This window comes from Thalassophryne amazonica, chromosome 3 (assembly GCF_902500255.1).
Source record: "Thalassophryne amazonica chromosome 3, fThaAma1.1, whole genome shotgun sequence".
NCBI classification, from domain to species: domain Eukaryota; kingdom Metazoa; phylum Chordata; class Actinopteri; order Batrachoidiformes; family Batrachoididae; genus Thalassophryne; species Thalassophryne amazonica.
Genome location: NC_047105.1, coordinates 7,059,434 through 7,084,880, shown reverse-complemented (window position 1 = coordinate 7,084,880; position 25,447 = coordinate 7,059,434). Strand labels below are relative to the sequence as shown.

General features: G+C 40.3%; 1 protein-coding gene across 3 annotated transcripts; it reads left to right on the top strand.

Moving 5' to 3' along the window:
- The first annotated feature begins 268 nt into the window (after positions 1-268).
- rplp2 (ribosomal protein, large P2) lies at positions 269-22,205 on the top strand. 3 transcript variants are annotated; one of them, XM_034165413.1, is made up of 6 exons: positions 269-345; positions 7,097-7,220; positions 7,315-7,363; positions 7,451-7,549; positions 7,759-7,847; positions 22,193-22,205. In XM_034165413.1, the coding sequence occupies exons 2-5, from the start codon at positions 7,098-7,100 to the stop codon at positions 7,833-7,835; spliced, it is 348 nt and encodes a 115-aa protein (XP_034021304.1). In that variant the 5' UTR covers positions 269-345; position 7,097; the 3' UTR covers positions 7,836-7,847; positions 22,193-22,205. The 3 variants fall into 3 exon arrangements, with proteins under 3 accessions (XP_034021304.1, XP_034021297.1, XP_034021311.1); XM_034165420.1 differs by having other exon boundaries at positions 293-349; XM_034165406.1 differs by lacking the exon at positions 22,193-22,205 and having other exon boundaries at positions 278-345; positions 7,759-7,850.
- The last annotated feature ends 3,242 nt before the right edge of the window (positions 22,206-25,447 follow it).

Genomic DNA, 25,447 nt, shown 5'->3' with positions numbered 1-25,447 from the left:
TTCCTCGTGTTGTTGGGTTTTTCAAAACTTTATTTAACAAATACAATAACAAACAGTAAATGAACAAAACACAAGGCAACAATAACATTCACAGTATTATCATTATAAATGCAAAGAGACAGAAAAGAAAAATAAAATAAATTGAACAATAACAAATGTAAAGGGATTATTTTACATGAATTCTCTTTAATGATAGGCGACGATGTGAAGATGACGTCAAGACAGACAAGTACACCAACCAATGAAATGAGCGCATCCAACACTTCCTCCACTTCCGGTGCGGTCGCTTTCTTTCTCTCCGGATTTTGTAGCGTGACCGACGTTTCGCGTCTCTTAAGACTTAAAGTAAGTAAAGAATACTGGTTTTAAAATGCTGTGTTTATTCGCGTTCTTACACACTGTTACACTTTGTTGACGCGGGGCTGTTTTTATCCACAGTTCAAATGTGCCGAGTTCACGCTGTTCATTAATGGCGGCTTTGTGTCACTTTTGGGCTCCATGTGGTTACACGCTGCTGAAGCTTTTTCCAGCATCAGGAAAATACGAGCTTTAGTCTAATTGTCGAGCATTATCCCCAGACACGAAACCACCAGAATAGCTTTTTCCTTTTTTTTTTTTTTTTTTTTTTTTGGAGAAATGTAATGTTAATTTTTTATTTTTTCAAAAAAATGGGAAAAACTTATAGGCTACTGGTGGCTTCGTGTACGCATACGCACTGGTTGATCCCCAAATCACTTTAAGAAAACAAAAGGCATCAGTAATGGCAAACGTTTAGATCACTACATAAACAAGTAGCCACCATATAGAGGGTTTTCATGTGACGTATCGATCACGTCATTTTGTGTCCGGCGGCCATTCTGGATTACGACGCAGTGGTTGCTGTGATACACTACGTGCATTTGGCGAACAATTGCAGAAGCTTCAACGTCAGCGTGAAGAAGCCTCACGGCACTGTGGCGCTGAGAGAGATCCGCCACTACCAGAAATCCACTGCTACCAGAATTTTATTTTATTTTATTTGGCAATAAAATTATATAAGAATACATAAAAATACTGCCGAGGTTAACACAAGAACACTTCCAATACAGATGCTTATTTACATTGTGGTCCTCGAGCACCGAGCTGCTGATCCACAAGCTGCCCTTCTAGCGCCTGGTGAGAGAAATCGCTCAGGACTTCAAGACGACCTCCGCTTTCAGAGCTCCGCTGTGATGCTCTGCAGGAGGCCGGTGAGGCTGACCTGGTCGGCAGCTTCCTAGTTCACAATATCGCAGTGTGACACTGTTGGCCAGTTCGTTACATCAACACTAAATTCACTATTTGGTACAAGATACGGATCCACTGAACCAACTGCTACACACCTATCACGATAAATAGCTTTATCTCGAGGATTTAAAGCATCGTAATAACCGTACATTCTCTCCATTTTTCTATCACGCGCCATGCTCCTTGTAATCCAGAATGGCGACGGCACCTCTCCTGCACCAAATCGTTCACATGATTGAAAACCCTCTATATATATATATATATATATGGTTGTAACCAGGTTATAACGTCCCATGTGAGACGGAATCCCTCTGATTGGTTGATCGTCATTTATCAACGTCACATTGGTTACCTCTAACACTAACTCTGTCTGCAAAACTTTAAATTCTTTCTCCTAAAGGTGATCCACAGTGATGAAGACACCGAAGCATTTTGAACCTCTGAATCAATATGAAGCAGTTCTGTTAAAATGGTTCAATGTTTCAAAGCATTTGATACAATTAAGTATGGTGACATCTGCTGGCCAATCTTCAACATTGCATGGTACAATAAAGGGCAAGATGTACATCTTGAAATTTTTTCCTATATTTTCGTTCAGAGGCATTAGTGCTAATATGATTGTGCCATCATAAAATACTGTATATAATAGAGATATAAATTGGGAAATGCTTGTGCAAGTATATACTGTTATGAAAATAGTTGTACAAACTGATAGGAATTTTTGCATTTCAAAGGTTTTTATTTAAAAAGATAATTTCATTGGTGTTAGGTTTGAGTCTGTTCTTCATTTTTACTACCTCTCCAATTTTGGAGAAGACACTTTCACACTATTAGCTAATTATAATCAAATAGCACAGGATAAGAAAGCTCTGACAGATTGAATAGGCCAGATGCACAGCCATCACACCTAATAAAATAAAAATAACCAGGCTTCTGTGCCTCTTTCTTTTTTATGTGTAGCCATTGAAAATGGCAGGATTTTATTTATTTATTTGTTTAGTCACACTCTGAAGCGTTATTTGTTTCAAAATCAGTTTCTGTGAGTTTGTCGTATTTGACTTTGTTGTCGTGCTGTAGGCGTTGGCTTTTCTTGGTTACGCTTAACAGGTCTGACAGCTACATAGTGCAGCAGATAACAGAATATTTACAGAGGACTCTTTCAAATGGCGATGAAAACTATACCACTAGTTAACGCTGGTTTGGACTAGAGCCCGACCGATGTGGATTTTTTGAGGCAGATGCTGATAACAATATTTGGATGAAAAAATGCCAATAATCGATAAATCCGAGATCGGTCAGCTGTTTTTTTGTTGTTGTTGTGTTTTTTTTTTTTGTTTTTTTTTTTAATGAATAAAATGTTCTTGTTTGGACCCTTAACAAGAAAGGTATGACCTAAAGGTTTTGCCCTCATATTGATTAATTTTATAACAGAGAAGAATTTTCAAGTTCAAAAATGCAATCAAGAGTTAAACCTTTGTGAAATTAGCAAATATATATCCTTAAAATGTGAAATACATCTGATCTTACTACATAAACTGAGTTAATCAAACTGAGTTGAACTGAAACGGGAGAAACGTGGGGTGAATGTAATCGCAAAGTTATTACAAACAACATCTTTATACAACCCCTGGCAATAATTATGGAATCACCGGCCTCGGAGGATGTTTATTCAGTTGTTTCATTTTGTAGAAAAAAAGCAGATCACAGACATGACACAAAACTAAAGTCATTTCAAATGGCAACTTTCCGGCTTTAAGAAACACTGTAAGAAATCAAGAAAAAAAGATTGTGGCAGTCAGTAACGGTTACTTTTTTAGACCAAGCAGAGGGAAAAAAATATGGAATCACTCAATTCTGAGGAATAAATTATGGAATCACTCTGTAAATTTTCATCTCCAAAACTAAAACCTGCATCAAATCAGATCTGCTCATTAGTCTGCATCTAAAAAGGAGTGATCACACCTTGGAGAGCTGTTGCACCAAGTGGACTGACATGAATCATGGCTCCAACACGAGAGATGTCAATCGAAACAAAGGAGAGGATTATCAAACTCTTAAAAGAGGGTAAATCATCACGCAATGTTGCAAAAGATGTTGGTTGTTCACAGTCAGCTGTGTCTAAACTCTGGACCAAATACAAACAACATGGGAAGGTTGTTAAAGGCAAACATACTGGTAGACCAAGGAAGACATCAAAGCGTCAAGACAGAAAACTTAAAGCAATATGTCTCAAAAATCGAAAATGCACAACAAAACAAATGAACGAATGGGAGGAAACTGGAGTCAACGTCTGTGACCAAACTGTAAGAAACCGCCTAAAGGAAATGGGATTTACATACAGAAAAGCTAAACGAAAGCCATCATTAACACCTAAACAGAAAAAAACAAGGTTACAATGGGCTAAGGAAAAGCAATCGTGGACTGTGGATGACTGGATGAAAGTCATATTCAGTGATGAATCTCGAATCTGCATTGGGCAAGGTGATGATGCTGGAACTTTTGTTTGGTGCCGTTCCAATGAGATTTATAAAGATGACTGCCTGAAGAGAACATGTAAATTTCCACAGTCATTGATGCTATGGGGCTGCATGTCAGGTAAAGGCACTGGGGAGATGGCTGTCATTACATCATCAATAAATGCACAAGTTTACGTTGATATTTTGGACACTTTTCTTATCCCATCAATTGAAAGGATGTTTGGGGATGATGAAATCATTTTTCAAGATGATAATGCATCTTGCTATAGAGCAAAAACTGAAAACATTCCTTGCAAAAAGACACATAGGGTCAATGTCATGGCCTGCAAAAAGTCCGGATCTTAATCCAATTGAAAATCTTTGGAAGTTGAAGAAAGTGGTCCATGACAAGGCTCCAACCTGCAAAGCTGATCTGGCAACAGCAATCAGAATTTTGGAGCCAGATTGATGAAGAATACTGTTTGTCACTCATTAAGTCCATGCCTCAGAGACTGCAAGCTGTTATAAAAGCCAGAGGTGGTGCAACAAAATACTAGTGATGTGTTGGAGCGTTCTTTTGTTTTTCATGATTCCATAATTTTTTCCTCAGAATTGAGTGAGTCCATATTTTTTTCCCTCTGCTTGGTCTAAAAAAGTAACTGTTACTGACTGCCACAATTTTTTTTCTTAATTTCTTATAGTGTGTCTTAAAGCCAGAAAGTTGCCATTTGAAATGACTTTAGTTTTGTGTCATGTCTGTGATCTGCTTTTTTTCTACAAAATTAAACAACTGAATGAACATCCTCCAAGGACGGTAATTCCATAATTTTTGCCAGGGGTTGTAAGCTTACTTGTATGCTTTTGTCAGCCGATCAGTGCAGTGTGACGGCGAACTACGGGGGCCAGTGATGAACACATTTAAGCAGGGGTATAAGCTGCTCTCAGTTGAATGGAGTCAGAGCTGCATCTACTGGATGAACAGTTCAAGGAAATTTTACATTGCAGACACAAACATTATTTCAGTAACTGTTCTGTTTATGAGAAATTATCGGCATTCTGTCGGCAAAATTTCGGCCGATAGTGAGTACTTTGAAAAGGGCTTGTATCGTCCGGCCGATATATCGGTCGGGCTCTAGTTTGGACTATCTGTTACTGAATGTTATGGGGTAAAACAGCAAGTAATGGTGCAATGGTCAATTTCAGTTTGTACAGGGGTCAAAAGTTGCTCCAGTTTTGGTTTAAAAAATGGTGCAAGTTATTGGGTGAACTATTAGAATTAATGAATAGGATAGTTTTGACTGTGATAAGAGCTTGGTCTCCAAAGTAAAGGTCAAACAATGTCCACGTCCATTGGATTCTATGACATGTGACATATGTTACCCTGTACCATGATAACTAAGAATGACACATGGTGCAAACTATTCCTTTTTAAAACCTTATTACCTCAATAATTTCCATTGCTTTTTACCAAAATTAGAGCAACTTTAACTTGTGACCCCTGTACCAATTGAAATTGACATTTTTCACCATCCTTGTTGTTTTTGCCCTGTAACTCCATAGCATTCAGTAGTAGATGGTCCAAACTATACCTTTTGGAATCTCTGATCAGACAAATAATGTGGTATAGTTTTGAATTTTGACCCATTTGAAATTCTTCAGTTTACCCCTACCTGGCTGCCTGTTGAAAATTCAAGTGGCCAGTTGTTTTTTTTCAGAAGAGTAATGTCTAAGGAGTATGTGTGCCAAATTTGGTGCTCCTTTCCACAGTGATTTCTGGAAACAAATGGGGAAACACATTTTAAACAAAGTTATCTGCTCCATTAAAATGTTGTCATAGCATGTAAGTGACACTAGGTGGAGGTATTTGACAGTTGTTGTTGCAGAGAAAAAGCTAAAAACGAGGACTACATTTTGGAAATGTTTAAAAACTGCAACTTGTCTCTTTAAAGAGGGGGAGAGAGGGGCATTGATATAAAATCGTATTGCTGGATTATGTTTTTATGAAGTGTAAGTTTCAACATTTATCTCTGCAGGTTTACTGGACTTCTTGTTTAGACTTCAGACTTTGACATTTTGTCACTCATCCAAATGATTTCTTCAGTTATGAATGTGTGATTATGATCGTAACAATACCTCCTGGTTTCTGTGTGGTAAATGCTGTTTTCGTGTGTTGAAACATGTTGCAAAAACTGGGAATGAATGAAACACATCAAGAGTCCTGATGCTTTGCCGTCATTATGTTTTCAAGAATATACAGATTGTGTTCGTGTTCAGATTAACTCTTACAGCCAGTGTCACACGTGATGGCGCACTACCATGTGAAGTCTCATTCTTACTTTACTTATCTGGTCACTCAGCAGAAACTAGTCATTTATTTTATGTATTAGTCACTGTGTTTATCAAAGGAAAATGTCGTCTGTCAATGATTCCAGCTTTTACTATGAAGATTAACCTGTTCCCTCTTGACTGTAAACTGAATAGCTTGAATCAATACTTTTTTTATTTTTAAACATTAACCTCATAAATTTAATTCTCATTATATACAGTCTTCCAAGTTCAGTTATGGGTTTCTGTGTAGTTTGACCTCTGTGTTTGATGTGTGCCATAACTCCGTAGGTCTTCTAGCAATTATACCTGGTTCACACGGCATGATTTTAATATTGTCTGTAGGTTTCCAACACCCAAGAGACCACACACATGGAGATAAAAAAAAAAAAAAAAAATCATAGATCTAACAGTTTTGGGTGTGCAGCCACATGATAAAGACAACACACCACACATGAACATTCCCAGGTCAGACAGGAAATCTCACGAAACCTCTCATGATTAAACGTGACTTCAGAGTAAACAAACACGGTGGACGAGGAAGACACAACGGAGATAGTTTGTGGACTATTTGTAACAGAAAAAAAATGATACCAAAAGAAAAAGAAAAGGCGTTGGTTAAAGGAGTGGAGACAGCGCGACCACCGGACTTTCTGGTGCGCTATAACAGCCATTTTGATTTTGGATTCCGCTCCATGCGTCCGTCACCTCGCTTTATGATTGGCTACACGTCACATTCAGCAGGCTGCATGCTCGTTTGTGGTCGGGGGACCCCACATCCAACTGGGACATTGGGCCAAGACAATCCAACATGTTAAATATCTACAATTTGCAGTCTGAGTGGTCCTGATGTCCTTCCGAGCAGACTAGAGGTTTCTTCACGCACCACACGCTGCAGGAATATCTGATAAAATTACCTTTAGCACCATCTTGATAATCAGGCGTCTTTAAGATTGTCAGAATGGGAAGATCGGGTCTGAAATCAGCCTAATTATCTTGCCGCGTTCAGGCATTACTCAGCTCTTCTTGTGTCTCTTGTGTTGCTCTAGAATGCGTTATGTGGCCGCTTACCTCCTGGCTGTGCTCGGTGGGAACACAAGCCCCTCTGCTAAAGACATCAAATCCATCTTGGGCAGCGTAGGAATTGAGGCTGATGATGAACGCTTAAACAAGGTACGCCTTCTCATAGATTTTACACAGTTATAAACCAAATTCTTCAATTTGTGTTGTCCAAGATGCTGTGATGATGAAGCTTTTGTTTCTGTAGGTTATTAGCGAGCTAAATGGAAAAGACATCAATGAAGTCATGAACTCTGGTAAAGATTTGTCAGTAAATACACGTGGAAGATTTTTTTTTACAGTGTCTATTGCTTTTAAAAACATTATTTGTTCTCCCCTTCCAGGCCTCTCTAAGCTAGCCTCTGTACCAGCAGGTGGTGCTGTGGCGGCTCCTGCTGCCGCTGCTGGTGGGGCCGCTGGAGCTTTGGCTGCACCTGCTGCTGGTGAGCACAGACCCTGTATTATTGGTAAAACGTGATAAACTGATGTGGATGCTCTGTTTTGTGTTTTAATGTTCCTTCATTTTCTTAGTTATGCAAAATTCACAGATGTCACTGACACATGGTGGCCATTTTGTTTCACAGTGTTGCTAAAAGTTTCTGCTGTCATTCTTTAGCACTGAGTGATCTTTTTTTTTTTTCTTCATTTTTAGTGGAAGAGAAAAAGGAAGAGAAGAAAGAGGAGTCTGAAGAGTCAGATGAAGATATGGGCTTTGGACTGTTTGACTAATCTGCTTTCTCTGTTGAAAGAGCAATAAAAATGGATACGATACAGCGATGGTCATTTATTGGAAAGTAGCTGTTATGATTTTCAGTGATGGAAGTTTTCTGGGAATTCCCTTACATCTGGGTTTTTACTTACTTACGTTTCTGGGTTAATTTTGACAGCATATGTCAGAATCCATTAATGCTCCTCACCCAAACAATTGCTGGCAGTAATGCCTGTTGGTTACAAATCAGTGTCACTGATGGATCGGTCCCCACTAAAAATCGGTCTGCCCTGCCTTCACTGCGCATGCATCATTAGCCGCGGTTCACCATTATTATCCCGTTTCTGCTTCAAACTGCCTCCAGTCATCATCTGTCTGTGACAGATATCTGAAGCTTTTTTTACAACAATCTATGCATAAATTCAACATTATTTCATCAAAGTTGGAGGAAGCGATCAGAGCATAGCAGCTACACAAGTTGCTAGCTGATGCGTTCACTGCGCGTTGGTCATTTCAAAGCATCACCGATTTTCACGTCGTTTTTGCTTAAAGCTGACTTTACAATAATTTAAGAGGTTTTACCTTGTCATCTGATGGTTAATAATCACATTAATCTATTTGATCACTTTGGGTGAAGAGAGTCCGTCTCAGACGGGCTGCTGAGCCCCGAAATGATGCATGCGCAATGGAGGCAGGGTGGACCAATTTTTAGGGGGGGACTGTTCAGTCTGCGACACGGCAATAAACTCAAAAGAGGATTATTTTTGTTTTCCTGGTGCGTGACACATATAGTAATGTAACACGGCACCGCTCGGCCACACAGCAGCGAATTCTGCAAATTCACTGTAAAATCTTTTACAGATTTTACAGCGAAGTCTGCGTCGTGTTGAAATTACAAAGAAAGTGGATGAAACATTCTGCTGCAGGGAGATGATTTAAAGTTCATCAGGGATAGATTCAAATGGGTCTGGTTCAGTTGACGTTATTTCACACAGACTGTGTCCATGCAAATGTGACATGTTGACCTGTTAAAGCTGCATTTTATGGTTTCTTCTGTGGGGTGAAATATTAATGTGAATTAAAATATAAACATTTTACATGTTCGTAGAAGTAAGATGTGAAAACATTTGTGCATCATTTTGCACAACACCTAAGTTGTGAGTCCCCCATAAATGCTGATGTCAGCAGTGGCGGGAAAAATCTGTTTTGTTTCGCATTTCCCAATTATAGAAGTGAATAAGATAATTTAAACCCAAATTGGTGTTCCTGAGAACTAAAAGTTATACTTAATGAACAGTTTATCAAATTTTATTTTAGTTTATCTTAAGACACTGTCAGTTGTAAAAGCACAAACTGCTGAAGCCAAATGTTTAGATAAATGCAGGGAGACAACAGTCTGATGCACGTGTGGTCTTATCAGACTGTAATAACACTGTATTCTAATCCATGTGACAGAAATGTGTTTGTTTTTTGGTTTTTTTTGTCATCTTGCCAGTATTGGAAAAGACTGACCCAACAAAAAAATAATTTTTTGTGGGTAAATAGACCTGAAAATGCACCAGAATTCATGTGGGAGCAAATGAGATTTCATGTTCTTCTGAGGGAGAACCCCCAGACCTCCCACCAGGGCCTGCGGCACTTGCCAGAAATGTTCAAGTTCCCCCCCAATGGATCAGTTTAATCACTAGGATGATGCTCTTAATGCTGCTGGGTGTTGAAGGCTTTTTGGCTGCTTGCTAAAAAATAAGTTACTGCAGATGGAAACAGTGATGATGAGCAGGTCCTGTTTTGTATTGGTCAGATTTATGAAGGTAAACCACAGCAAAGGCTCACGGTGACCATACATGGTTCAAAACGGGTTGAATAATGACAACAGTTTTCTTAGGCAGTTGCTCGGATGCAACTAAAAAGTGTTGAAATTTGGCGAAACAAATTTTGATTCCTGTGTAAATACTTGAGATCTGTGGGTCAGAAGTAATAATTTGGGTTTGACATCAGCAATAAAACAGCTGGCGATTATTAAAATAAAAAAGTTTACGATCTTTGTTATGGTATAATGACTTCCTGCTTGTTCTAATGAAATGTGACTCAGCCTGAACATAATTGTAAGATCAGCACTGATTGCTTCATAGTTGACTTAGTCACTGCTGTCGTGTCTAAAAACAATACATGATCACTTTTTCCCAGTAATTAGATTTTTTTTTTTTTACGCAAGTCTGTTAACTCGTGTAGCAACACTTGGCACATGTGCCTGCTTCAAAACCTCACCAGACATAGCCAGGTGCATAAGTATTTGGACTTTTTTTTTTTTTTTTTTTTTTTTTTTTTTGCCTGTGCACCACAGGAGTTGGAAGTGATTCAGGACTTGCAAGTAATTCCAGTTTTTGTTCAGTTGGGGTGGATATGTGAAGATTTCAAACACACTGCATAAGTTTTGGATTTTGCATTTCATTTATCATCGTTCATTAAGAAACGTACTGAATCTGTCAGGAGTGGCTGCAAGAAGCTGTGTGAGGGAAGCCACCTCATGACCGCTGTGGAGTTACAGGCTTCTGATAACAAACTGCGTAGTGCAGCTTTTGTCTTGTACAGTGCATGAGTCACTTTTTTCACTTGGGGTTGCCACATTACATCCAAGATGGAACCACATGTTGATTTGGCACAGGTTTTACATCAGATGCCCTTCTTGACACCAACTCCACATTACATGGAGAATGGATGGTGGCAGTCTTAAACCGGGAACCTCCTTCTGTGGAACCAAGTGCACTAAACCGCTTGGCCACCACCCTGCCCATCTGTTGTAATTGTTTCGGCTGCTTTCACCAACCACCTGCGTGTCCTCCCTCAGCACATCCATGAACCTCCTCGTGCCTGGTGGCTCCATCCTCAGCTTCCTTCTCCCTATATATACAGTAGTGTTCAGAATAATCTTAGTGCTATGTGACTAAAAAGATTAATCCAGGTTTTGAGTATATTTCTTATTGTTACATGGGAACCAAGGTACCAGTAGATTCTCACAAATCCAACAAGACCAAGCATTCATGATATGCACACACTTAAGGCTATGAAATTGGGCTATTAGTAAAAAAAAATTAGAAAAGGGGTGTTCACAATAATAGCATCTGCTGTTGACGCTACAAACTCAACTATTATGTTCAAACTGCTTTTTTAGCAATCCTGTGAATCACTAGTATTTAGTTGTATAACCGCAGTTTTTCATGATTTCTTCACATCTGCGAGGCATTAATTTTGTTGGTTTGGAACCAAGATTTTGCTTCTTTACTAGTGTGCTTGGGGTCATTGTCTTGTTGAAACACCCATTTCAAGGGCATGTCCTCTTCAGCATAAGGCAACATGACCTCTTCAAGTATTTTGACATATCCAAACTGATCCATGATACCTGGTATGTGATATATAGGCCCAACACCATAGTAGGAGAAACATGCCCATATCATGATGCTTGCACCGCCATGCTTCACTGTCTTCACTGTGAGCTGTGGCTTGAATTCAGAGTTTGGGGGTCGTCTCACAAACTGTCTGCAGCCCTTGGACCCAAAAAGAACAATTTTACTCTCATCAGTCCACAAAATATTCCTCCATTTCTCTTTAGGCCAATTGATGTGTTCTTTGGCAAATTGTAACCTCTTCTGCACATGTCTTTTATTTAACAGAGGGACTTTGCGGGGGATTCTTGTAAATAAATTAGCTTCATACAGGCGTCTTCCAACTGTCACAGCACTTACAGGTAACTCTAGACTGTCTTTGATCATCCTGGAGCTGATCAATGGGTGAGCCTTTGCCATTCTGGTTATTCTTCTATCCATTTTGATGGTTGTTTTCCGTTTCCTTCCACGCGTCTTTTTTTTTTTTTTTTTTTGTCCATTTTAAAGCATTGGAGATCATTGTAGATGAACAGCCTATACTTTTTTGCACCTGCGTATAAGTTTTCCCCTCTCCAATCAACTTTTTAATCAAACTACACTGTTCTTCTGAACAATGTCTTGAACGTCCCATTTTCCTCAGGCTTTCAAAGAGAAAAGCATGTTCAACAGGTGCTGGCTTCATCCTTAAATGGTAAATGGACTGCATTTATATAGCGCTTTTCCATCTGCATCAGACGCTCAAAGCGCTTTACAATTATGCCTCACATTCACCCCGATGTCACCCCGAAACCTGTTTGTTCCACAAAATTGGCGAACTCACTGACTGAATGCCACACTACTATTATTGTGAACACCCCCTTTTCTACTTTTTTTTAGTAATAGCCCAATTTCATAGCCTTAAGAGTGTGCATATCATGTCTTGTTGGATTTGTGAGAATCTACTGGTACCTTGTTTCCCATGTAACAATAAGAAATATACTCAAAACCTGGATTAATCTTTTTAGTCACATAGCACTACTATTATTCTGAACACTACTGTACCCTGGGTCCCTCTGCACGTCAAAACCATCTCAGTCTCGCCTCTCTGACTTTGTCTCCAAACCGTCCCACATGAGTTGTCCCTCTCATATGTTCATTTCTAATCCTGTCCATTCTCATCACTCCCAAAGAGAATCTCAACACCTTCAGCTCTGCCTCTGCTCTGTCCAAATATTTATGGACTTGCCGGTCTTCATGGAAGGCAAAACAAAAATTCCCTGCAATGATCAGAGAATCGAAAGGAATGATTTCTTTAGGAAGCAGGTTGTTTTAGCGGCGCCATGACATAGTGGCATCACATCTCTGACAGAGCTTTAGCGTGCACGTGTCGGGGAGGGTGATTCTTTGAAAATGTGTTCTGCCTGCAGGAAAACCTGTTTACACATCATGTGTGCATCAGACATTCAGCTGACAGTCAACAGCAGTATGCGGAGTCTAATCTGTGTTTGCGCAGTATTATGCCCTCACATTCCTTTTTGATTCACACACTGAACATTTCTGTTCACCCATAACTCAGGAAAACTGGATGTCTGTGTGTGTTCATGACCTCTGCCAACCATGTTGGAGGAAGTTATGTTTTTGCCCTTGTTTGTTTGTGACACGCCTAGAACACACAATTTCTCATATATTGTTATGAAAGTTTTAAAAAAATTTTTTGCTCCCGGTGTGTAACAAGCACCTTGCATGGCAACTCCCTGACATCGGTGTGTCTGTGTGAATGGGTGAATGTGAGGCATCATTGTAAAGTGCTTTGAGCTTCTGATGTAGATGGAAAAGCTCTATATAAATGCAGTCTATTTACCATTTTACAGAGGATTCATATCCCGATAGGCAAAAACTGATTAAATTTTCAAGGTCATAGGTCAAGGGGCAAAGTCTGGAGAAATACTGGGAAAATCCTTATCCTTTATCATTGAACAAATTTTTTCAAAATTCATAACTGTAAAACAAAGATTGAATTTCCTTCATATGTGAGAGCATGATGTAGGATGGGATCCTTTATCACCTGGCAAAGTTTGATCCAGATCTGATCCAGATTGCAGATTTTGTTGCCATTGAAAACCCCATTTAATGTATATTTTACATTATATCTTAACCAAACGTGCCCCAATCACTCTCATATTTGAAAGTGAGGTGCAGACTGGCACTTACTATCACCTGACAAAGATTGATCTGGATTGTGGATTTTGTGGACATTTGAATTTAATATTGAAAAGCCCATTTGGTGTACATTTTGTATTATATCTCAGTCAAAAGTGCCTCAATCACTCTAATTTTTCTGTTCTGGATTCACCTGCACCACCAAAAGTGGATGAAGATTCTAATTTTATGCCTGTTTGTCTTCCAGTTATCAGTTGGAATCCAAGTATCAAAATGCAATGACAAATTGTGCACAGCAGAGAAAAACAATGTTCTGTAAAAATGATCTGAAAAAGGATTCAGAAACTGAAAAAGTTTGGGGGAGGGACCTGACATACACACACAAAACCCTTCAATTCAAGTGCATGAACTAAATCCATCCACCTGACATTTGATCACATCTAATTTAGCTTATGAAAAACTCAATTCTAACAGGGCTTTGATCTTTAAAATTTTTTCCAAGGTAAAATCTTGTGGAATTGGAAAACGGTGTTGGCGGAGATTTGCGTTTTTGCTGCTTGTATTTTTTTTTGTTTTGAATTGAGAGTTACATAGCGGTTTCATTGTGCTGCAGGCTGTTCTCTCTACAGCTTAGACATGTTGCAGAAGGTGTGGCTCACACAAATATTCATTTCACCAGCTTTATTGTCTTACAATATCTGGAACACTGCATTCAAAAAGCTTCTGTAAAATTCTGCTGCTATATTTCAAGGATCCTTGTGCATGCACTTGTGTTCAAAATAATAGTCTCTTTAAAAAGTGAGTAAACTCCTACTAATAGCTTTTATTTCCATACACGCGAATGCATTGGGAAAACTGCATTCTATTCCAAATCAAAACATGATGATAAAGTTAGAGTTTATTAGTTTACACAAAGTGAAGAAAAAAAGAATATGAGGCTGTTCAAAAAATAGCAGCGTGTGCATTTTTCTTTCTGTGACCCTTATTAAACCCTCACAGGTGGCTTTTAATTAAGAACACACTGACTGGCCAAAAGAGAAATGGTGCCACATTTTATGGACTGATATTGTTCTTTTTGGATGTAGGGGCCGCAGACAGTTTGTCAGATGACCTGCAAAAACTGAATTCAAGCCACAGTACACTATGAAGACAGTGGAACAGCTTGAATACATCAGAAATACTTGAAGAGGTCATGTTGGCTTATGCTGAAGAGGGAATATCATCAAAATGGGTGTTTCAACAAGACAATGACCCCAAACACACCAGCAAGTGAGCAGCAGCCTGGTTACAGACCAGTAAGATTAATGTTATGGAGTGGCCAGCCCAATCCCAGGACCTTAATCCAATAGAAAACATGTGGGGTGACATCAAAAAAATGCTGTTTCTGAGGCAAAACCAAGAAATGCAGAAGAATTGTGGAATATAGTCAAATCATCCTGGAAGCAGACAGCAGTTACACAACTAAATATTAGCCAGTACATTCTGAGTGCCGGTCCCAAGCCCGGATAAATGAGGGTGGTTGCGTCAGGAAGGGCATCCGGCGTAAAACAAGCCAACCCAACTATGCAGACTCAGAATCGAATTCCCATACCGGATCGGTCGCGGCCCGGGTTAACAACGTCCGCCACCGGTGCTATTGCCCAACAGGGTGCCGGTGGAAATTGGGCTACTGCTGGGCGAAGACGACGAAGAAGAGGAGGAAAACGTTGCCACGAACAGCGGGAGAAGAAGAAAACTAGAAGGACGGAAATGAGAGTGGGGACTTTGAATGTTGGTAGTATGACTGGTAAAGGGAGAGAGCTGGCTGATATGATGGAGAGGAGAAAGGTAGACATATTGTGTGTGCAAGAGACCAAGTGGAAGGGAAGTAAGAGCAGGAGCATCGGCGGTGGGTACAAGTTGTTGTACCATGGTGAGAACAGGAAGAGAAATGGTGTTGGGGTCATTTTAAAGGAAGAGTATGTTAAAAGTGTGTTGGAGGTTAAGCGAGTGTCTGACAGGGTGATGAGTGTGAAGTTGGAAATTGAAGGGGTGATGATGAATATCATCAGTGCTTATGCCCCACAGGTAGGTTGTGAGATGAAGGAGAAAGAAGATTTCTGGAGTGTGTTAGATGAGGTGGTGGAGAGTGTGCCCAAGCATGAAAGAGTGGTGATAGGAGCAGACTTCAATGGGCATGTTGGTGACGGGAACAGAGGTGATGAGGAAGTAATGGGTAGATATGGTATCAAGGATAGGAATGGGGAAGGACAGATGGTAGTTGATTTTGCAAAAAGGATGGAAATGGCTGTGGTGAATACCTACTTCAAGAAAAGGGAGGAGCACAGGGTAACATATAAGAGTGGAGGAAGGTGCACACAGGTGGACTACATTCTTTATAGGAGATGCAAGCTAAAAGAAATCACAGACTGTAAGGTGGTAGCAGGAGAGAGTGTCACTAGACAGCATAGGATGGTTGTAGGATGACTTTAGAGGTAAAGAAGAAGAAGAGAGTGAGAACTCAACAAAGGATCAGATGGTGGAAGCTGAAGGAGGAAGAGTGTTGTGTGAAATTTAGTGAGCAGGTGAGAGAAGCACTAGTTGGAGAGGAAGCAATTTTGGACAACTGGAAAAGTACTGCAGATGTGGTGAGGGAGACAGCTAGGGCAGTACTGGGTATGACATCTGGACAGTGGAAGGAAGACAAGGAGACTTGATGGTGGAATGAAGAGGTCCAGGAAAGCATAAGGAGAAAGAGGTTGGCGAAAAAGTTTTGGGATAGTCGGAGAGATGAAGAAAGTAGACAGGAGTACAAGGAGATGCGGCGTAAGGCGAGAAGAGAAGTGGCAAAAGCAAAGGAAAAGGCATATTGCGAGCTGTACAAGAAGTTGAATAGTAAGGAAGGAGAAAAGGACTTGTACCGATTGGCCAGACAAAGGGACAGAGCTGGAAAGGATGTGCAGCAGGTTAGGGTGGTAAAAGATGCACATGGTAATGTGCTGACAAGTGAGGAGTGTGTGCTGAGAAGGTGGAGGGAATATTTTGAAGAGTTGATGAATAAAGAAAATGAGCGAGAGAAAAGGCTGGATGATGTGGTGAGAGTAAATCAGGAAGTAAAAGAGATTAGCAAGGAAGAAGTGAGGGCTGCTATGAAGAGGATGAAGAGTGGAAAGGCAGTTGGTCCAGATGACATTCCAATGGAGGCATGGAAATGTCTAGGAGAGATGGCATTAGAGTTTCTAACCAGATTGTTTAATAAAATCTTGGAAAGTGAGAGGATGCCTGAGGAGTGGAGACGAAGTGTGCTGGTTCCTATTTTCAAGAACAAGGGTGATGTGCAGAGCTGCAGTAACTACACAGGCATAAAGCTGATCAGCCACAGCATGAAGTTATGGGAAAGAGTAGTAGAAGCTAGGCTTAGAAAACAGGTGAAGATCTGTGAGCAGCAATATGGTTTCATGCTGAGAAAGAGCACTACAGATGCAATCTTTGCTCTGAGAATACTGTTGGAAAAGTACAGAGAAGGACAGAAAGAGTTACATTGTGTGTTTGTGGACTTAGAAAAAGCTTATGATAGGGTGCCAAGAGAAGAGTTGTGGCATTGTATGAGGAAGTCTGGAGTGGCAGAGAAGTATGTTAGGGTAGTGCAGGACATGTACAAAAATAGTGTGACAGCGGTGAGATGCTCAGTCGGAATGACAGACTCATTCAAGGTGGAGGTGGGATTACACCAAGGATCAGCTCTGAGTCCTTTCTTGTTTGCAGTGGTGATGGACAGGTTGACAGATGAGATCAGACAGCAGTCCCCATGGACTATGATGTTTGCAGATGACATTGTGATCTGTAGTGAGAGTAGAGAGCAAGTTGTGTCTAGTCTGGGGAGGTGGGGATATGCTTTGGAGAGAAGGGGAATGAAAGTCAGTAGAAGCAAGACTGAGTACATGTGTGTGAATGAGAGGGAGCCCAGTGGAATAGTGCAGTTACAAGGAGTAGAAGTGGTGAAAGTAGATGAGTTTAAATATTTGGGGTCAACTGTTCAAAGTAATGGAGAGTGTGGTAGAGAGGTGAAGAAGAGAGTGCAGGCAGGGTGGAGTGGGTGGAGAAAGGTGGCAGGAGTGATTTGTGACCGAAGAATATCAGCAAGAGTGAAGGAGAAAGTTTACAAAACAGTAGTGAGACCAGCTATGTTGTATGGTTTAGAGACAGTGGCACTAACAAAAAGACAGGAGGCAGAGCTGGAGGTGGCAGAGCTGAAGATGTTGAGGTTCTCTTTGGGAGTGACAAGAATGGACAAGATTAGGAATGAACATATCAGAGGGACAGCTCAGGTGGGACGGTTTGGAGACAAAGTCAGAGAGGCGAGATTGAGATGGTTTGGACATGTGCAGAGGAGGGACCCAGGGTATATAGGGAGAAGGATGCTGAGGATGGAGCCACCAGGCAGGAGGAGAAGAGGGAGACCAAAGAGGAGGTTCATGGATGTGCTGAGAGAGGACATGCAGGTGATTGGTGTGACAGAGGAAGATACAGAGGACAGGGTGAGATGGAAACGATTGATCTGCTGTGGCAACCCCTAACGGGAACAGCCGAAAGACAAAGAAGAAGATTCACAGGGAAGTTAAATCTTCAAGAATCTTTTCAGTTTATACAGTAAATATTTAGGTTTAGAAAGAAAAATGCAGACGGCTATTTTATTGAACAGTGTAATAGTGCAGCTTTGGGACTCCGACGAGGGCGGTTGCATCTCCTCCACTCTCCCTTATCTCTGCTCTCTGCTTTAACCTTCAAGTCCCTACTTCACCAGACTGTGAATTCCTCAAATTATATTGGATACTGGATCTATTGGACTACTATTGGATTAACCATGGAATTGATCAGCTGGTCTCTGAACGCTAATGACACCATCTTTTCAGGTCAGGATGGGGGATCCTACCTGCCCACATGGAATGTATCCTGCGGGCTATGTTCTCAATTCCTGGAGTTCCTGGCGTGTGGCATGCTTGGCGCCTTTCTCCATTGAGGACGTCGAGGATTTATTCATTTATGGTCTCATGGTAGCAGGGCTGGTACTTTCTGGCTTATGTGCTGCCCTGATCTACCGAAAAATTGGCAAGATGGCGGCATCAAGAACCATGGCACCTCGCTTGTCTGTCATGATTAACAAGGGTGGCAAGGCAGTGCATTCTCAGACTGAGATGACTCTTGAACTCAGACGCAAATTGGATGACATCTTGGAGCAGATGCATGCAGATGCATGAAGTTGAAGATTTCAGAGGCCAGTGAATATTCTTAATTCATAATTGGGTGATTCTTAGACTACGGGCACTTATTATGTCCTTTGATCATATTGTATGAAAAACAGAAAAAAGGGGAACTTTCACACTTTTGTAGTTATCTTTACAATGAAAGTGTGTTAAGAAATTTGTTCTAGTAGTCTATGATGACTTTTTCACCTTTTTTCAGCATCATTATATGCAAATATTGCCGTTTTGTGCTTGTCCCACACCCAGACTTTTGATCTTCAATGATAAAAATGAATGGTAAAGAAACGTTTTAAAATATCTCTGAATAAAATATCAGTAAAATAATCAAAACATAATTGGGGTATTCAATGTCATACAACTGTTGTGATTTTTTTTAAACAAAATGTAGTTGTTCCACACTATTGCCGTAATTTCCACCACAACACTGTAATGTCCCTTTAAACAGTTTGTATGAAAGATTGTTTGGGTAGTTCCTATGGAGATAAACAGTGACATCAGAGCACATGTATATAGTGCCAAATCACAACAAACAGTTGCCCCAAGGCGCTTTATATTGTAAGGCAATGGTGTGGTGGAAATTACATTTACAAGGCCAATAGTGCCCGTAGTTAAAGAATCACCCAGTTGGGATTTGGTTGTGCAAGTGGAACTGTTAAAAAGTGTTTTTCACTGCTGTAACAATAACATTACAGGCTTATCAAGCCTGAAGGACAAATTGCCCAACTGTTTTCCCTCCAGAGGAATTTCTTCAGCCTGGGGATCATTTGGCTCTTTCTTATTTCAACTGACAAAGACAATAAACTGTTTTTCACAGGACTGAAGCATGCTCCATTCCCTCCCCCCACCCCCCTCCTATCCCCCATCAAACACCCCCCACTCTGGCTTCTGCTCACATCACTCCTTTCCCCTTCTGTGGGGGCGGTGCAGTTTTAGCTGCAGCCCCTGTTCTTCCCCAACCCGATGGCGGCGCATCTCAGGGTTGCTGCGTGACCTTCACCCACTTGCCTCAATTCTGATAATGGACTTCTTCAAACTTAGTTCACATAAACAATGTCAAATGTGTATGTGCTGTCTTTAATTCTGATGTGTGCCATTATTACGGTAAACAAGTAATAATTGTGGACTAATTGCTGTCTGATGTATCTGGAGAGTAAACATAATTTCTCCAATGTGAGATCAATAAAGTATATCTCATCGGTTATTCCTTTATCTTCCCTTTCTGTAAAGTAATACCAGATTTACTAAATTTGTCTTTCTTTTGATTAGGTATAGAACGTGCAGTGTTCCCAATGCAATGTTCAGTTTATATGGAAATAAAAGCTACTGTAAGGATTTTGAGCTTTACTCGTGTTTTTTAAACACACTGCTATTATTCTGAACACTACTGCACAGGATTTGTGTGAACCACATCTTTAGTCTGCAAACTGTCTAAGCTGTAGAGATAACAGCCTGCAGCACAATAAAACAGTGTGTAACTCGACTAAAAAACAAAAAGGTGCATCCAGTAAAAAAGCATAATGAATACAGACTGACATCCAGCAGTTTTCTGAGTTATGCAGATGTTCAGTGCATAAAAATGGATGTGAGGACATAATTATTGTAAACCCACAGAAAAGACTAGGTATAGACTTAGTAAGTGATTTGATGGTTAAACAGGTTTGCTTGCATCCAGAACACATTTGTAATAGAATCCTCTTCCCCACAGCTCTGTCAGAGATGTTAGAGATATGACGCCACTATTTCATGACATTAAAGTAACCTGCTTTCAAAGGAAATCATTCATTTTACTTGATTCTCAGAACTTTTCTGGGAATTTTGTTTGGCCTTACATGAAGACTAACATCTAAACTGACAGTCAAGTCCATTAATATCTGGACAGTGATGATTTTGTGACTTCGCCTCTGCACAGCACCACAAGGCGATGAAATAAAACAAGATGTCCCTGTGTAGCACAGATGTTCAGCTTTAACAAAAGCACTAACTATCCATTTTGGGATCTGTTTGCATACACAGACCATTTTCAAAGCACATAACTGGAAAAAACTAAAAATATGGATCATATTTTAATACATGAACATTTAAATTCACTCTACTTGGTGGACTTCATCAGTGGTTAAAAAAAATCACAGAATGGTTCTGTACGCTATATCTGTCTGGAGGAGGCGGTTCTCCAATACAGTGACCATGACAGGAGACGAGTGAGGGAAGCCACCAATGAGGAGCTGTTTATGCAGTTTATTCATTTCACTTATTCATTCAGCCGGTCTGCTCTGTGTCAGTCTGATCACATCAGATCTCAGAAGCTAAGCAGTGTGGGACCTAATTAGTACTTGGATGGGAGACCAGCGGCTGTGTGTGTTTCTCCAGGTAAAACTGGAGTTGTGTCAGGAAGGGCATAAAACTACCATATACCAATGCGGATCTGTCTGCATCTGCTGTGGCGACCCCGACTGAAAGGACAACATTCATTTCACATATTTAATCAATCAATCAATTTTTTTTATATAGCGCCAAATCACAACAAACAGTTGCCCCAAGGCACTTTATATTGTAAGGCAAGGCCATACAATAATTATGTAAAACCCCAACGGTCAAAACGACCCCCTGTGAACAAGCACTTGGCTACAGTGGGAAGGAAAAACTCCCTTTTAACAGGAAGAAACCTCCAGCAGAACCAGGCTCAGGGAGGGGCAGTCTTCTGCTGGGACTGGTTGGGGCTGAGGGAGAGAACCAGGAAAAAGACATGCTGTGGAGGGGAGCAGAGATCGATCACTAATGATTAAATGCAGAGTGGTGCATACAGAGCAAAAAGAGAAAGAAACAGTGCATCATGGGAACCCCCCAGCAGTCTACGTCTATAGCAGCATAACTAAGGGATGGTTCAGGGTCACCTGATCCAGCCCTAACTATAAGCTTTAGCAAAAAGGAAAGTTTTAAGCCTAATCTTAAAAGTAGAGAGGGTGTCTGTCTCCCTGATCTGAATTGGGAGCTGGTTCCACAGGAGAGGAGCCTGAAAGCTGAAGGCTCTGCCTCCCATTCTACTCTTACAAACCCTAGGAACTACAAGTAAGCCTGCAGTCTGAGAGCGAAGCGCTCTATTGGGGTGATATGGTACTACGAGGTCCCTAAGATAAGATGGGACCTGATTATTCAAAACCTTATAAGTAAGAAGAAGAATTTTAAATTCTATTCTAGAATTAACAGGAAGCCAATGAAGAGAGGCCAACACGGGTGAGATATGCTCTCTCCTTCTAGTCCCCGTCAGTACTCTAGCTGCAGCATTTTGAATTAACTGAAGGCTTTTTAGGGAACTTTTAGGACAACCTGATAATAATGAATTACAATAGTCCAGCCTAGAGGAAATAAATGCATGAATTAGTTTTTCAGCATCACTCTGAGACAAGACCTTTCTGATTTTAGAGATATTGCGTAAATGCAAAAAAGCAGTCCTACATATTTGTTTAATATGCGCTTTGAATGACATATCCTGATCAAAAATGACTCCAAGATTTCTCACAGTATTACTAGAGGTCAGGGTAATGCCATCCAGAGTAAGGATCTGGTTAGACACCATGTTTCTAAGATTTGTGGGGCCAAGTACAATAACTTCAGTTTTATCTGAGTTTAAAAGCAGGAAATTAGAGGTCATCCATGTCTTTATGTCTGTAAGACAATCCTGCAGTTTAGCTAATTGGTGTGTGTCCTCTGGCTTCATGGATAGATAAAGCTGGGTATCATCTGCGTAACAATGAAAATTTAAGCAATACCGTCTAATAATACTGCCTAAGGGAAGCATGTATAAAGTGAATAAAATTGGTCCTAGCACAGAACCTTGTGGAACTCCATAATTTAGTCTGTGAAGAAGATTCCCCATTTACATCAACAAATTGTAATCTATTAGACAAATATGATTCAAACCACCGCAGCGCAGTGCCTTTAATACCTATGGCATGCTCTAATCTCTGTAATAAAATTTTATGGTCAACAGTATCAAAAGCAGCACTGAGGTCTAACAGAACAAGCACAGAGATGAGTCCACTGTCCGAGGCCATAAGAAGATCATTTGTAACCTTCACTAATGCTGTTTCTGTACTATGATGAATTCTAAAACCTGACTGAAACTCTTCAAATAGACCATTCCTTTAATATGCGCATTCATTCAATGCGCATATTAAGGAAATATGTAGGACTGTTTTTTTTTTTTTTTGCATTTGCGCAATATCTCTAAAATTAGAATGGTCTTGTCTCAGAGTGATGCTGAAAAACTAATTCATGCATTTATTTCCTCTAGGCTGGACTATTGTAATTCATTATTATCAGGTTGTCCTAAAAGTTCCCTGAAAAGCCTTCAGTTAATTCAAAATGCTGCAGCTAGAGTACTGACGGGGACTAGCAGGAGAGAGCATATCTCACGCATATTGGCCTCTCTTCATTGGCTTCCTGTTAATTCTAGAATAGAATTTAAAATTCTTCTTCTTACTTAGAAGGTTTTGAATAATCAGGTCCCATCTTATCTTAGGGACCTCATAGTACCATATCACCCCAATAGAGCGCTTCGCTCTCAGACTGCAGGCTTACTTGTAGTTCCTAGGGTTTGTAAGAGTAGAATGGGAGGCAGAGCCTTCAGCTTTCAGGCTCCTCTCCTGTGGAACCAGCTCCCAATTCAGATCAGGGAGACAGACACCCTCTCTACTTTTAAGATTAGGCTTAAAACTTTCCTTTTTGCTAAAGTTTATAGTTAGGGCTGGATCAGGTGACCCTGAACCATCCCTTAGTTATGCTGCTATAGACTTAGACTGCTGGGGGGTTCCCATGATGCACTGAATGTTTCTTTCTCTTTTTGCTCTGTATGCACCACTCTGCATTTAATCATTAGTGATCGATCTCTGCTCCCCTCCACAGCATGTCTTTTTCCTGGTTCTCTCCCTCAGCCCCAACCAGTCCCAGCAGAAGACTGCCCCTCCCTGAGCCTGGTTCTGCTGGAGGTTTCTTCCTGTTAAAAGGGAGTTTTTCCTTCCCACTGTCGCCAAGTGCTTGCTCACAGGGGGTCGTTTTGACCGTTGGGGTTTTTCTGTAATTATTGTATGGCCTTGCCTTACAATATAAAGCACCTTGAGGCAACTGTTTGTTGTGATTTGGTGCTATATAAATAAAATTGATTTGATTTATGATTTGATTTCACCAGCTTTACACAACTGTCTTACAATATCTGGAGCACTTGATTCAAAATCCTTCTTTCACAGCAAACATTTTCATAAGTGGTAGGTGTTTAAAAGGTCTTTCAAGGCTCCTGGTGCATGCGTAACTATTAAATATGCTTTTATTTATCTTGAAACATGCACCTGTTGCTATTCTTACATGGTTTCCCAGCTAAGTAATAATCAGGACCGACTCTAGAACTGACAGTCAGAACGGGAATCGGTAATCTTCTGAATTTTTCAATCCATCAGAATGTTAATACGTCAAACATTATCAATTCCTCTTTTTCAATACTGGCATGTTTTTCTGACAGTTCAGTGCACGTGGCAAAAACTCATCCTAAGTTCAGATGTGATGCCATTATGTCAAACGTCTGCTTACAGCAACCAGGAAAACGGTGGTATTGACACTGCACCTCTCTAGGCCTTTATTTTTCCAAACGCAAAATTGAAAAAGGAATGAACAAAGAATCAGCGGTACAGATAAACAGAAGAATCTTAATTCTAAGACCTCGTCAGGTGAGCAGCATGGCTGCATAACCAGATAATGTTTTTTAAAAAAGAAGTCCTGTTGGTTTTGTAAGAAAACCAACACCCACAACAAGAGACTCAGCAAAAAGGTATTTGCTCTTCTTTCAAAACACGTCTAAACACAGACAGCATAAACCTCCAATTACTTGGACTTTCACCTCTTCTAGTGAAGGAAAAGTGCATTTAATAAGAGGTGAAAGTACAGTCGTGTTCAGAATAATAGTAGTGCTATGTGACTAAAAAGATTAATCCAGGTTTTGAGTATATTTCTTATTGTTACATGGGAAACAAGGTACCACTAGATTCAGTAGATTCTCACAAATCCAACAAGACCAAGCATTCATGATATGCACACTCTTAAGGCTATGAAATTGGGCTATTAGTAAAAAAAAAAAGTAGAAAAGGGGGTGTTCACAATAATAGTAGCATCTGCTGTTGATGCTACAAACTCAAAACTATTATGTTTAAACTGCTTTGTTAGCAATCCTGTGAATCACTAAACTAGTATTTAGTTGTATAACCACAGTTTTTAATTTCTTCACATCTGCGAGGCATTAATTTTGTTGGTTTGGAACCAAGATTTTGCTGGTTTACTAGTGTGCTTGGGGTCATTGTCTTGTTGAAACACCCATTTCAAGGGCATGTCTTTTTCAGCATAAGGCAACATGACCTCTTCAAGTATTTTGACATATCCAAACTGATCCATGATACCTGGTATGTGATATATAGGCCCAACACCATAGTAGGAGAAACATGCCCATATCATGACCACCATGCTTCACTGTCTTCACTGTGAACTGTGGCTTGAATTCAGAGTTTCGGGGTCGTCTCACAAACTGTCTGCGGCCCTTGGACCCAAAAAGAACAGTTTTACTCTCATCAGTCCACAAAATATTCCTCCATTTCTCTTATTCTTCTGTCCATTTTGATGGTTGTTTTCCATTTTCTTCCACGCATCTCTGGTTTTTTGTCCATTTTAAAGCATTGGAGATCATTGTAGATGAACAGCCTATAATTTTTTGCACCTGCATATAAGTTTTCCCCTCTCCAATCAACTTTTTAATCAAACTACGCTGTTCTTCTGAACAATGTCTTGGACGTCCCATTTTCCTCAGGCTTTCAAAGAGAAAAGCATGTT